Here is a 15,256-nt window from a genome sequence, read left to right as displayed (position 1 = left end):
ATCAGTTCTTGACTAAGGAATAAAGGTAGGAATTGTAGTCGAAGTACTCTGTCTGCGATTCAGTCATAGAATCATTAAGAACAAATAGCCATGGCTTGTAAAAGCCAAACAGAACCAGAAAACATAAAAAAACACATGTATCTTATCTTCACTAGTCACTTCATGAATCATTTGAAGAGTTAAAGCTGATTAAAACTCATTCAAACCACTTTCTTGTTTAGTCATGTTTGACTCTTTGTGACCTCATGGACCACAGGAAGACAGGCACTCCTGTCTTCTAAAAGGCAGATAAAAACCACAGGCTTTCCAGAGTGAGATGTTGCCTTGCAAGCTGTTGAGTCCCTTCCAGGCATTGTTCTGCTTCATCGCCTGACACTCCTGAGAATATGAGGGAGCCCTGTTTGCTCCATGGTTGCCATGGAGACCAGGACTTAGAGGTTTTATGGTCAAGAGCCATGTGTTGCAGCATTTCTTGTCTTTGAACTTGTAGGAGCATAGAGACTGCTCTATAAAAAGTGGAGATAAAGAAGAAAATACAGTTATAAAAGGGGAAATCAGTGAAATTTATAAAATATTCATAGAAATGATCAAGAATGTAAGGCTTGGGTCTCTCCCCCACACATGAGATGGGTGGGAGGAGCTTATCAGAGCTTGCAGGGCAGCAGCTGAAGAAGGAGGAAAAAGGGTTTTCTTGTGTGTGTGTTTCTTGTGGCTGATTAGCTGCTCTCCCTGGGCAAGGGTCAGAGGGGGAAGGGTTTCTGTTGAGGCAGGTGATTAGCTGTGGGAGGAGCTTATCAGAGCTTGCAGGGCAGCAGTTTGATCCATCTTTAGATTTAGGGGAGCTAGTCTCAAACGTTTGTTGGGGGAGACCTAGGGTTCTTTGGAGGGAGTTATTTGTCCTGTCTGCACGCTTCTTATGATGGAGGACCGCTGTAGCCAGCCCCAACGACACGTTCTCAAGATGGAGAGTGAGGGAACAGCTGCAGTCGCCTTCGGTTCCTGCACAATGTTTGCCATCTTGCCAAAGGTTGCAGGCAGCTTTACCTGCAGCAATTGCATCTTGATTGCCCTCTTAAAAGACAAAGTCCAGAAACTGGAGGAACGTGTGGCTACGCTCTAAAGAATTAGAGAGCTGGAGCTCTTCTTGGAAGCAACAGAGCACACCGTCTCCACCAAGGAGGAGACAGGGGACTCCCCTGAGAAGGAGGCTAGTGCACCAACACAGGAGCCAGATATATGGAGAAACGTGACGCAAAGAAGTAGGAGGCCCAGGGTTCGCTCTGATTGTTTCCAAGCGGTGACACCCGTGGGATCCTAGTTGGCATACTTCAACAGGATTCCCACGGCTGGTGGATAACCCGTCCTGGTCCCCATGCCAGGTAGTCGATAGGAGCCAATGCCTAAGGCCAATACCTTCGAATTCCTGTAATCAATAAAGTTGTGGCCTTTTTATGCCCATTAACCTTATATAATGTGTCCAGTGTCTTCATTTCACTTGGGGGGAGGGGACTCGCCACGCAACAAAGCCTACTCCATGTATTCCATGTTCTTGTTCAGCAAGTGAGTGTTTTAGTATCGTCATTATGCTGTCCAAGTCCTGAGACTCAATGAGCATACACAAGAGCTTTTGCAGAAAGATTTGTGTTGTGATTCGAGGACCCGATCCCCGCTTGGGTAATGAAGACACATGGAGACAGTATATTAGGTTAATGGGCAAGAAAAGGCCACAACTTTATTGATTACAGCATGTGAGAAGCTATAGGCTTAGGCATTGGACCACAGCAAATTTGAATCCACCCACTCGGAGAGGGGTGAGTCTGATGAGGGGTTAACCACCAGTAGGGGGAGCCTGTTGATGCAAATACAACTATAAGCTCTCCCCTGATGTCACCGAGGGTCATGCCATGGCCCCCCGCCACACAGGGCATCGGACAGGATCCACGACCGCCGGATTCCTTTAACGGAATACTCATAAGTGAAGGGGTAGGCGATGGCCACACCTTGCCCTTCCATACACCAACATCACATTCCAATGCCTAACCGCCACCTGAGCCCAAGAGGCTCGCCGGATTGGTGAGGAGGCTGGGAGAACAGTGCTGTCGGCAGTGCTGGAGCGACCCACAGCCACCCGAGACCTCACTCTAACTAAAGCAAAACAACAGCCAGGAACCCTCCAGATGCCCCACAAAAATTACTAAGGTGAAATAAGAGTACAAATGCAGGTAAAATCACTGGACCCCTTCCTCCAAACCTCACAACTCCAGAATCGGAACAGGAACTTCCGACTTTGTAACTCTTCCACGTGCTTGGCTCAAACAAGACGACGACGAGCAGGAACACTTGACTCGTGGAAAATCTGAAGCGCAATGGTGGGGAGAGCTGGCGCGGCCGCATTTGAGCGGCTAAACCATGCCCCTGCGGTGGCCCCTGATTGGGTGCCCAACTGGGAGGCATGGCGCGCCAGCGATGATGAGAGGGCAGGGGGCAGAATGCCCCCTGCGTGACACGGGAATCGTCTCCCGCTCACAATCCCTCCCCTCCGGATGGAGGAGAGGCTTTACAGGGCTCAGATCTTGGAACAGCCTTTTATAAACATAAAAGAAGTGTCACTGTTTTGATACAGAAGATTTGTAGACATTACTTTTTCAGATATAGCATTATTTCAAGGTTCAATTAAATACTCACCTTCCTGTTACACTCTTTGATTCTGTTGCTACCAGTGTAAGTCTCCAAAAGGGGGATTCTGGGAGTTTTGCAGGATAGGACAAGAAGGCACTTAGGCCCTTCAGCATGTACACCAAGGGCTGAGCTAATGAGCTAATGACCCTTCACAATAATTAATATACAATCCAGCACAATTCTGTGTATCTTAACTTAGCTTTAATTACATAATAATTAAAGTTTTCTATTACAGATGCATGATCATAAACATTACACTGTTTGGACATACACTATATGGACTAGTCAGCTTTGTAATGCTTATCAAATCGTTCTGAAATAGCTCTTAATATATTTCCTGGCCTTTTTTGGTGTTTATCCCGAAGATTTTCAATTGCAGTCTTTGTCTGTTGAAAGAAGAACAAAGGAATATTGTGTTATATCAATATATTGCAAAATGGATATTCACAGTTATTCATATCTGTGAGGAAATGCTAAAGGGATCAGAACCATTAGAATAAAGAATCCCATTTTTTTCCAGTTACAGATTTTTTTTACCAAGAGCACTGTATGAGAATGGCAGAGATACAACCAAACATAAGTGCCTTGGGCTGCTTGGTACGTATTAGTTTTCCTGCATGGTTGTTACCTCCAGCTATGTGAGGAAAACTGCAGAAATGCTATTGAGTTATATTTCACTATGCTCAGTGCTATTTTTCTAGAAAAAGAGGTGCCTGAACTCACTATGAACACCTCCCTCGTTCTCTTAGAATGGCAATGGCTGACAGGGCTAATGAGAAAAAAACAGTCACCTCCTGGTTCCATGCCTGAAAACAGCACACCAGGGCATGGGTAAAAATAGTAGAGTAGAATGGAGTCTATATCTCTGGTCATATAGAATGAGCAAGTCAGTAGGCAGAAACCATTTTATAGAACTGAAAAAGAGAAACCAACAAGGGGGTGGGGGTGGGAATCCTGCTTTTTTACTTCCAGGTGTAGAGTTAGCTTACTTTTTCAGCCAGCTCTGCAGCTGTTATATTTGGATCATATGGGATGGGTTCTCCAATATATGTCCTCAGTTTCACTGGAAATGGCCCATATCCGGGAAGGTAGAGAACCGTGTTTTCTCATAAAACCATCTTGTCAGCCCTACGTATGAAAGGGAAAAGAGTCTGTAAGAAAGCGATCCCATATCAAATTTGAAATTAGTTGGCATTCTGAGTTTTTAGCAGTTCCAGTCAATCCATCCCAGAGAGGAAGCGTTAAATAGTATGAGTCCTTTGGAAAAGAAAAAGCAGCATATTCTGTCAGCTCTTCTCTGCTCTTTAAAAATCAAGGTCATAAGTTGTAAAATAGACTGCAGAATATGGTTTTTTTCCTGCTCAGTTCCCCTCCATGTTGGGGTTCCTACCACTGTTATAGATTATAGCTATCTTTTAAATCTAATAAAAAACTAAGCAAGGGCATGTTCACTCAGTCCTGAGACAGGCAGCACAACTTTTGCAGATCAGTGTACACTGAATAAACTCTACTAGAAAGTAGTAAAAAGATATTCTGTTTCTAAAAAAATATGTATATTATTATAAAATGTTTATTGCCTGAGAGCAGATTTCTTGATACTCACTTGACTTTCCAATGTTCCTGTATGCTTCGCAAATGTTTTGTGTAAATATAGGGATGATGGGCTAAAAGAATAAAATCAAAAATCAAAATCAAAAGGTAGCTGAGAACTGGAGAATTACTTCACCCCACCCGCTCCACCTTAATTTTGGTTAAGGACTAGGAATAATGCTCCGCATCTGGTATTGCAACGACAAGCCTGATGTAATTGACTTCAAATTGCACATGCTGTCCCCCAGATTTTCAAGAATTGAAGAGGAAAAAAGCTATTTTTCTTTTTACATTTAATTGATTTTAATAGCTTTAAAACAAAAAAGAGCAGTGGTGGGAAATACAGATATCATTTGACCCCCAAACAGGGGATTTGCCATCCTCAACTACTTAGGATGCTAGATCAAGGATATCAACAGATTTGCATTGCCTTCAAGGATATCAACAGATTTGCATTGCCTTCAGGATTATCTAGGATAATCCTGAAGGCAATGCAAATTGCACAAAGATCACTCACCACTTTTGCCTCCAAAGCTATCCGAGCAAAACCTATGCGGTTACCCCAATCCCTTTAGGCTGCAGAGCTTTTGGATATAGTATATACACACACAGAGAGAGATACACAAATGGCACAAAGGAGGCTTTGCTGGTGGAAAACAGCAGAGATTCATCCACAGATATATGGGTGGAGAGTATATGCTGCATTAATTAACCAGTGGAATACCTCCAAAGAGCACACTTTGGCCTCCCTCCCTCCCTCCCTCCCTCCCTCCCTTCCTTCCTTCCTTCCTTCCTTCCTTTCGTGACCTTTCTGTGGTGTCATCAGAGGAAGATGATGTGGGGGGAGTGGCAGTGGAGGGCCATGAACACTACAGCAAGGGTGCCACATGTGTTTGATTGCAGTGTCACATGGGGGCATAAAAGCTGTGCTTGATTGGCCATTAGCTCCCACCCCATCCCAGCTGCCACAGAGGATTTTGCACAGGTGGTTTGCTAGTGCAGATGCTCCCAAGCAGAATCCCATACTTTGCGTTGTTCTTTCCAGTAATGAATAGCCATCTTTACTAATGACTGAACTTTGCAAAACTCTTTGTACTTGAGGAAAACAACAACTTAGAGATGCAGTTTCCCAAACCTTGTCGTATTCTAGTATTAAAGTCAGCAGCAATTATTATATGAGAGCCTGCAGTTACAGCATAGAAAGCAGATGTCAAATTATCCAGATTCCTTCAGTTCTTAGATCCCTGAGGAAGAATGTAGACAAGTTGTACAAGAAAGCATGAAATTTCTGCATGGAAGCACAGGAATTGTCTTGCAATTACTAGAGTAAAAGAAGTAGAAGAAGAAGAAGAAGAAGAAGAAGCAGCACTCTCATATCTGTTTTGAGGTCAGGTCAGGTTTTCCTACAATCTGTGATCAAGGGCCAAAAGACCCAGGTTGACATGCTGTATTGGAAACATTGCCTGATTCAAATATGATGCCTGAAACATTATTAGGAGAAGAGGTTGATGTTGTAAATGGCTAAAAGCAAGCCTGCAGTTTCCAACTTCCTTTCTTGTGAGGACACTTGCTGATATTTCATGTGTTGTTTTTCACCTATAATAATGATTTTATTGCATTAGCCATGTGGCCATAGCATAATATACATAGAAATAACAACATAAAATGGGGGTGGGGAGATAAAAGTGTATGTCGTCCTGGGCGAATACTTTGAGAAAATGGGGATAACAAAGGTAATGGGGGATTTAAAACATCGAGTGACAGAGAATACAAAAAACAGGTTCGATTGTGCGGCGTATCGCCTACATCTGTGGTATTGAAGAAGGAGTTGGTGCCGCTTTCCTCTTCATCACACTAAGCAGGAAATTAGCTGTCATCTCGGTAATCCAGCAGTCAGAATCCTGCAGAAGAAGGGACACTATCCAAGGCTGGATTGGGAGATGAAGCTTGTTCACGAGAGGAGTTAGAAACCGAGATCTTTCATCTGTCCAGTTGGGACAGAAGAGCATTACATGTTCCATAGTCTCCAGAGCCGTGTCATTGCAGGAGCATGTTCTATTTGCGATGGGAACTCTGGAGTAACGACCCGACAGAACTGCTGTAGGAAAACAGTTGAGACGGGCACAGGTAAAGGCCCTTCGTTTAGCCTCCGAAGGAATTGTAAAGCAGTATAGAGGGATCCCTTCAGGGGGTGGAATAGCTAGGGCTAAGCCTGAACACGGCCCTCTTGCATGGGAAGCTGTGTTAGAGAAGTCAAGTTGCTGTAGCTTCTTTTTGATTAGAGGTAGGGCCGCCGGGCTAATACACTCTAAATTAAAAGCAGTTTTGCGGTTCAAATTGAGAAGAGAGCGGAATTTGAGATTAATTGTAGTTTTCCAAGGAGAATTATGAATATCTCTTAGGATCAGATTGGAGAAACCACCTCTAATTCGAGCATCCGATGGTAGTAGGTGGGAGCTGTAGGAAATGGCTCGACTCCATGCTCGTTTTATAATTGAGGGCTGGGCGAACTCAAGTCGTAGGGTTGCACCTGAGACACATCTTGGGACGCCGGAAAGAGAACTCAGAAACATGTGAAGTGGGCGATCCAAGTTACCTGATATTGCTGTAGTCCATACTTCGCAGCCATATAATAGTTTAGGGACAACTTTGGCATTAAACATTTGAATTGCTGCTGGAAGGTGTTTTTTTTATAATATTTATTAAATTTTAGTTTAACAATAAAATACATAGGTAATAACACAATCTTTTCCAAAATCCACTTTTCATATTCATCTTTGGACTTCCTCACAACCCTTGTTCCTGCTTTCTAAGCTCATAAATTTTACCAGCAAATTATTAACTTGGTTTAATTCATATAATATAATTTTTCAATATTAATATCTCAAATTTTAAAATTTAACATACTCTTATTGACACTTAATTATAAAATGTTACTTATCCAAAATTTATCTTTTCATCTTCCAATTAAGTTTAAATTTGTATTCTTTATAACTAGTTTGTTGAAGCCATGTTTTTGCTAATCTTACATCTTTCTTAACAATCATACAATTTACAATATTTTTGTAGATAGTCCTTAAATTTCTTCCAATCTTCCTCCACCGCTGCTGGAAGGTGTTTGCCGCCCTTCTGGTGATAAAATCGGACAATGGCATTAGAGGTCGTGGTTGCAGCAAGAGAGGCAGATTGTAGATGGGTGGTCCAGGAGAGATTATAAGTAAATATTAAGCCTAGATATTTAAAGGCTTTTACCTTTTCTAAGTAGCCACCTGTGATCTTAAGCGGCTCCAGCTTGAGTTTGCGGGAACGAGTGAAGTGGAGAACTTTCGATTTTTTATAATTAATATTAAGAGCTTCCGCCTTACAATAGGCGATAAATGCATTAACTGCATTTGCTAGGTCCGCAGCTGTTCTGGATAAGATGACGGCATCATCCGCATAGAAAAGGGAAGCAACGGGGTGGCCTGCTAAGTGAGGAGGGTACTTAGTTGCTAGCTTCAAAGGGGAAAGGGCATCATGAAGATAAAGATTAAACAGTAAAGGGGCCAAGAGACAACCTTGTCGGACGCCCCTGGCCGTTGGGAATGGAGTGGTAAGGTAGCCGTTGGGACCAATTCGAACGCGAGCTGTGGTGTTTTAATAAAGGGAAATAATTAGGGAAAGGAGGTGCGGATCAATTCCCAAATGGGCAAGTTTGGACCATAATCTCTGCCTAGGAATGGAATCAAAGGCGGCCTCCAGGTCCATGAAAGCGGCAAACAGGTGGCCTTGCCTTGGTGCAGTGTATTTACTGGCAAGGTGATAAAGAATTAGACAGTGATCCATGGTTGATGCTGACTTCCGGAAGCCAATCTGTTCTGGTGGTAGAATGTTTCTCTCATGGACCCATGAAAGAAGTTCTTCCAGTAAGACAGCGGCAAATATTTTCCCCGGAATAGATAGTAAGCTGATGGGGCGATAGTTCCTAGGGATGTTTGGCTGGCCACCTTTGAAAATCGGAACTATTGTAGCTTCTCTCCAGGAGTCGGGGATGTCTAAGGCGGAGGAGATAGCAGTGAATACAGGAGTCAGCTGTTCACTCCACCAAAGAGGATCAGTCAGGAAAAGGTCCAACGGGACCATGTCTGGGCCGGGGGCCTTATTCCTACGCATGGACATTATGATGTTGAAGATGCGGGTTGAGGTAAAATTTACTGAGGAGGTGGAACTAAGAGAACAGGAACAGAGGTCCAACGGGGATTGAAGGTGATCTGTAAGATGATTTGGAGAAGCGAAACTGGCTGAATAATAAGCAATCCATTCGTCAGCGGAAATCAGGATAGCTGAATTGAGTGGTGCCGAAGGCCTAACTAAGCGCCAAAAGGAGCGGGAGTCATGCCTCTCTACAGCTGAACGAAGAGTGGACCAAGCCTCAAGGATGTGTTGCTGTTTTTTGCAATGAATCATGTTTCTGTATGTCCTTTTAGTAACTAGAAGCTCTGCATGGGTTTGGGGGTCGTTGGAAAATTATTGGGAGAAGAGGTTGATGTTGTAAATGGCTAAAAGCAAGCCTGCAGTTTCCAACTTCCTTTCTTGTGAGGACACTTGCTGATATTTCATGTGTTGTTTTTCACCTACTTGCCTGATACACTGTTTTATATTTTATAGCATTGTTTTATATCTTATAGCTTTATTTTATATCATATTTCACATATTTTAAGAAAAAAAGCATGAGTTAAATTTAATAACTTACCTGGAAACCGATATATGGCACGATCACATATTGAAAAACTCTCTCTCCCTGTCTCCTTGAAAAGTCTAGCGATAAGGAAGAAATAGTCAATAGTACAAACTGCGTGATAATAGATAATAAGCACTGGTCCTTTAGGGAGATGTTCCATGCCAAAAACTTCATAACCTGGAAATGATATAAAATGCAATAAATAAATGTTATTTTGTTGAAAAATAAATGGAATATTGCAATCTTTTATTGGAAGAAAACACTGTGGTTCAGAAAACTGAAATTTAAGATCGGTTAAAAAGCTCTCCCATATGTTGCAGCATTCTGGATACTAGGTTGTCATCCACATGGGCCAGAACTTTCTCTGTTGTGCTCACATAATAAATGATATTTCTCGTCTGTTGGAATCTTCGTTACTTGCTTAATTTTGGGCGCAGGTGGGGAAAAAATTGCCTAGTCTTTGAGTGCGCTAAAACTGTGACTTGCTGTTTCAATCTCCTTGAAATTTCCATCAGGGCCATGTTAAGCATATGCGGTGTCGGGGTGCAAAAATCCACCAGGCACCCCTAGGTTGCCCAGAGTTGTCGAACGTTTCTTAACGGGGGACCCCAAAGTTGTTGACTTTTTTAAAGGAGATAGTTGTCTACATTTAGAATGGTTGCAGATGCAGTGACTCACAGTTCCAACTAACAGGGGTTCCAGCGCCCAACGCACAGGGGCGTACGAAGGTGGGTGTGGGTTCCATGCTAGGGGGGAACAAAATGTTCGGTGACACAGTTTCTGTGCTGTCCACCCGCTGCCTCCACACACCTCGCTGCATGGTGGCTAACTGTTTCGGCTGGGATCCATGCGCGCTTATTTGTCGGGACTTGTTGCTGCCATCGGTGCTGTTGGTGTGTGGCGGATCCCATCCAGAGATGTTCCTCTCCTGCCGCTAGCATTCCCCGTTGTTCTGTGCTGGCACATCATGCTGAGCGGTGCTGGGAGAGTGTGACGACAGCGGAAAAGCCAGCAAAGGAACCCACAGCTCGGCACATGCAACAGGATGCATCGTACCACACCCACAACATTACATGGTGCTCCGGGCATGGCACTGAAACAGTTAGCTGCCATGCAGCTGGGGCAAGAGCCGACAGGCTCTTCTGCTGCGGGCAGGTTGGTGCGAGTTTGGGATCGAGCGTTGGAGTCCGGGGAAGAGCCGCCTGCAGAAGACGAACTCTGACGGGCTGTCGGCAGCTCTTCCCTAGACTCCAACGCTCAGCCCTGGACTCTCAGCCTGGCACCCCTGTGAGCCCAGCGCCCGGGTGCCGTGCACCCCTAGCGCCAATGGTTAAGATGCCCCTGACTTTCATACGGGTTATAATACTATATTTTCCTGAGCCTTTTTTTATTTGAAAACAGTATTACCCTTCCTTGCAGAGTGTTGCACATTCTTTCCCCATCCCTAAGAGCTCTAATTTCAGGCATCTTCAGGCCATTCTCTGAATCACTTTATACAATGTGAGAAAACAGTTTCCCAGACAGATGCACCCTTGACCATGTCCTAAGTAGCCAGAGGGTTTCATCCTTATGACCCAAGCTTGGTTTTAGTAATGTGTGCTGACAAATTCCATGGTTTGTGTCCAGAGTTTATGCTTCAGGGTTACCTAGTGATGCTCAAGAAAATTGCACCCTCAAAGTCTCACTACACGATGATATACTCATTAAATTCGCTGTGTACCCACCACACAGTTAAAACTGTAATGGTAACTATTGTTCCAGGGCCTCAAGTCTGAAATTCTGATGCTCAGTCCTATGAAAGTATAGTAGCTGAATTATTGGTATGAAAGAAACATTTACTCACCATGCCATATCTTTCCAAATATATCTAAAACTTGAGCCGTAACTTGCTTTGGCTTTTCCCAACATTTGGTATCAAAATCAGTTTCTTGCTGGTTATTCCTCTTCTTGTAGACATATAGCAAAAATGAGATTGCACAGACAAACAAATACGTCATTATAACGATTGAACAAGGCAAAATCAGAAGCATACGCAACCACCAACAATAAGCCCCTAAGCTCAGGTATTCTTCCAAGTAAGGAAAACTAATCCAGTTTCCCAGCATTTGAGTAAAGCAGCTCATGGTTTCCTGATATGAAGCCCCACGTGTATGCCGAGGAAGGAAAGAAATCCAGTTAAACCTTCTTTGGTTTTGATGGTGTTTCCCCCCACTGTTTACCTGGAAAACAGAAAATGCCGTATATCAGTTTGAACTGCCATTCCAGAAGCATTCATGATTACATGAATTCTCCTGCTATTTAATATTTTCCCAGTTTCCCCCACTGTAACTTGCCAAGTAGATACAAGTAGATACAAAATGCCAAGTGTATGACTCCATTTTTTTCTTGTAAAGCAAGGTGGTTTCAGTCCACTGCTGAAGTATTAAGGAAAGTGAGAAAGGGTCACTTCTCTTTGTCAGCAGAAATGGTTCCCCGCCTCCTAAAAGTGCAGCTGCATGCATCTTGTGACTGTCTTCTTTGTGTTGCTGGGCAAACTAACACATACCCCAGGATAGATAAAGAACTCAAGTTTCAGCATTCACTGTTGTGGGGCATTGGAGACATGGATACTGTTGGAATGATCTGGGGAAAATGTGTCGGATTTGTGAAGAGCTTATCTGAAGGAAGTTAGACACATTGCAAGACGTCTACACAGAGGGAACTCTGGCAGTTGCAGGACTTTTTTGAGCAAGTGGACTTTGCACTTTCTGTGTGCACTTTTCCTCAGCAAAAACTTTATACGTTGAAACGCTCTCTGGGCTCAGAGAGTGAAGACTTCTTGTAGCAGAGACAGTGTGTGTCTTTGTGCCCCCAAAGTAAAAGTGATCTCTGCTACACAGTTGTTTCTTGTACTGAGGCTATCCACTTGACTCAAATTATGTGGAGCGAACACAACACCGAACAAGAGGGAGGGTGGGGGAAATAGTGAGCTGATGGGTGGCAGCATTTTGGAATTCACTGCAAAGTGCCTCTTTCTGGGGATGTGAAGTGGAATAGCAGCACTGCTGCCAGATAAGAACAGATGCCGATGGCCAAACCCTGTTTTCACTCCCTCTAGAACTTCTTTCCGGTTGGGTTATTGGGGACCATGCCACAATACACAACCAGTGCATTTTTGTCTACAAATTACTAAGTCATCTGAAAACCCATTACCTTTACATAGTTGAATTGCTTATTTTTTATTTTACTCTACCTTCACTACATCTTTCAACAAAAAAGTATGGGAAAAGACACAAAATTGATAAGGGTGGGGTGGGGGCTTTAAAACACAGCTGTTTTGATTCCAATAATAGCTGTGTTATAGGGAGGAATTAAATTTCTGCTTCTCAGTGTTATAATACAGTGGTACCTCGGATTACATATGCTTCAGGTTACCGTACTTTTCACCCTACAGGACATATTCCCCCCCCCCCAAAAAATGAAGGGGAAATCTGGGTGCGTCCTATGGGGTGAATGCAGGCGTTCGCTGAAGCTTGGAGAGCGAGAGGGGTCAGTGCGCACCGACCCCTCTCGCTCTCCAGGCTTCAGGAAGACATCCGCAGCCTAGGCAGCCCTGCGGGAGAAAATGAAGGCCTCTCTCCACCACATACCAATCCAATTACGATTAAAATCTTCTCCAGTTCGAGACCTTGGCACTCGATGGCTGATTCATTCAGCAGCAGGTTAACTTGTCTCCTTCTTCCAGAACTTGCCTGTTTCTTAATCCTGAATTTGTATATCTTAAAAAACAGAAGAATCTCTGTGATGGGTGAACCACGTTGGAGAGTTTCCAATGCACGCAGTGCATTCTGTAGGAGCGGGAGGCAGCTGCTGGGTGATCGGCAAGTGAGGGCGCTCCCCCCACAACCTGAGGGGGGGGTTTGCAATAATAATTACTCTCAAATTATCCTTAATTGGTCCGCTATGGTGAGAACCATTGTTCACCATGGCGGCAAAAACCGGAAGTCTACAATCTATTCATAACAATACATTTCAAACAAAATCAAAAGTTACACTACACCTTTATCCTCTGCCGAAATACCACAGAACAATCCCTCCAATTCTCAGTCTCCCATCGCTGCCAATAAATCTCTCCCTCTCTGTTCACTTTCACAATAAGTTTGAGAACTCACTGTCCCAAGGGAGGGAAGTACCGTATTTTCGCTCTATAGGACACACTTTTCCCCTCCAAAAATGAAGGGGAAATTTGTGTGCGTCCTATGGAGCGAATGCAGGCTTTCACTGAAGCCTGGAGAGTGAGAGGGATCAGCGCGCACTGACCCCTCTCGCTCTCCAGGTTTCAGGCAGCTATCTGCAAGCCTTCAGAGCCCAGCGGGAGTTCCCGCCACGCTCCGAAGGCTTGCGGAACGCAGCCTGTTCTGGGAGCTGGGGTCGGGGGAAGCCCCCGTCCCCAGCCCCGCAAGCTCCGGGAGCGGCGGAGAGGTTGCGCGCAATCTCGCCGCCTCTCCTGGACCTGTTCTGGGGGCTGGGGTCGGGGGAAGCTCGGGCTTCCCCGCCCTAGCCCCACGGCTAAAAATGAAGCCGCTCACAACCTCTCCCTGGAGAGACTGCGCATGGCTAAAAAGGAAGCCAAGACAGCCAGTGGGAATTTCCCCCCCTTTATTTCCGCCCCTAAAAACTAGGTGCGCCCTATAGAGCGAAAAATATGGTAACTCATGGCTCTTGATCATAAACCCTATAGGTTCTGGGGCAGCTCAGGAATCATGGCTTCTGTGGCAACCATGAGACTGTCTCAGTAAATAAGGCATACCCTGGTTCAGGTTTCTGCAAGGGAGTGGGAAGGCAGAACAGAAATGCATCGATAGCGGGGTTTGTGCTGAGCCCATTGTCAGATAGATCATTTCCTGGTGACATTTGGAGTGATGATGCAGTGCCCCTTTATAAATCCTCATAAAACCTGAGAAGTTGAGATCAGAAGAATCTTTATTTGCATCAGCCATTAGCTATAGGAATACAATAAAATAAAATGTACTGAAGATAGAGGTAAAAACTTAACTATACAAAATACATTTTGGAGGTTTAGATCAATAATCAAATCATAGATCTTATTCTAATTGCCCCCTCTAAAAACCTTGCAGATTTTGCTGCCACCTGGTCATCTTGATCTGCTGGAAGAAAGGACACAGTAGCAATGGTTGAGCAACCCAGCATGGACAATAGTAGAGGGGTAATACCCTCACTTCTCATATCTTTATAAAGAGTGCAACCAGAAGCTCATGAGCCACTGACTCAATAGTGCCATCTCCACATGGACATCATTGTTTTTCGAGTGGAATTTTCTGAAATTGACCCTCAAGTACAGCTGAAGGCAGTTTATTCAAGCTTGCGAAAGTGAAAGCTCGTCTGTATTTTGAAATTGTTAAATTTTGCAAATAGGGTGGCCGAGTGTCAAAATGACTAGGTAGAAAATAATCATACCATGGACAAAATTGCCTTATTGTGGCCAAATTATTCTGTCGCTCAATTAGGTGCTGTCTAATTTAATTATTTACTTTACTGAGGTAAAGGTAAAGGTACCCCTGCCCGTTCGGGCCAGTCTTGACAGACTCTAGGGTTGTGCGCTCATCTCACTCTATAGGCCGGGAGCCAGCGCTGTCCGCAGACACTTCCGGGTCATGTGGCTAGCGTGACAAACTGCATCTGGCGAGCCAGCGCAGCACACGGAACGCCGTTTACCTTCCCGCCGGTAAGCAGTCCCTATTTATCTACTTGCACCCGGAGGTGCTTTCGAACTGCTAGGTTGGCAGGCGCTGGGACCGAACGACGGGATTCGAACTTTACTGAAGCCCAGTGTTAATAACTGTTGTGATGATAAACCAGAAAAATAAAGCTTTTGTTTGACAATTATAGTCCAAGCACTCTCATGACAATCTTGCAATACTAAGGGTAGTAGACCAGTGGGGTTTAAATTTAGGCAAAGCCAATAATTAAATGTCCTACACCAAACCTGTAATTCAACTGAGGGGAGACTAGCCTCTAAGTGCAATGAAGCATTTGGAACACAGGATGGAACAGAAAAAAATTGCCTTAGGAACTTAGGTTGAACAGCTTCTGTAGATCCAAGGTGAGGGCCTGTCCAAATCTGAGCCCATACAATAACTGTGCTAGGGTATTAGCTTTAAACAGTGCTGATGGTATGTGATTGCCATCTTTTGTATGTAAAAAGCCTGTCAGAATTTTGGCGCATTGAGTTTTGGGGGTAGAATTGTTAAATAATGGGCCTACTTG

The 15,256-nt window shown here is 44.2% G+C and overlaps 1 protein-coding gene across 1 annotated transcript; it reads right to left on the bottom strand.

Annotated features, from left to right (window-relative positions):
* Positions 1 to 1,701: 1,701 nt before the first annotated feature.
* On the bottom strand, positions 1,702 to 5,729 carry LOC307219575 (DGAT1/2-independent enzyme synthesizing storage lipids-like; the record flags this gene model as incomplete). Its single annotated transcript, XM_079982819.1, is given in 6 exon segments — positions 1,702 to 3,065; positions 3,669 to 3,775; positions 3,778 to 3,807; positions 4,283 to 4,343; positions 4,787 to 4,838; positions 5,677 to 5,729. Coding segments are annotated over 6 exon segments (408 nt in total). The 3' UTR covers positions 1,702 to 2,960.
* Positions 5,730 to 15,256: the final 9,527 nt, after the last annotated feature.

This window comes from Podarcis cretensis (assembly GCF_951804945.1).
Source record: "Podarcis cretensis genome assembly, chromosome: 7".
Lineage (NCBI taxonomy): Eukaryota > Metazoa > Chordata > Lepidosauria > Squamata > Lacertidae > Podarcis > Podarcis cretensis.
Note: the sequence above shows the minus strand (reverse complement) of the source record. Positions and strands in the feature narration are given on the sequence as shown.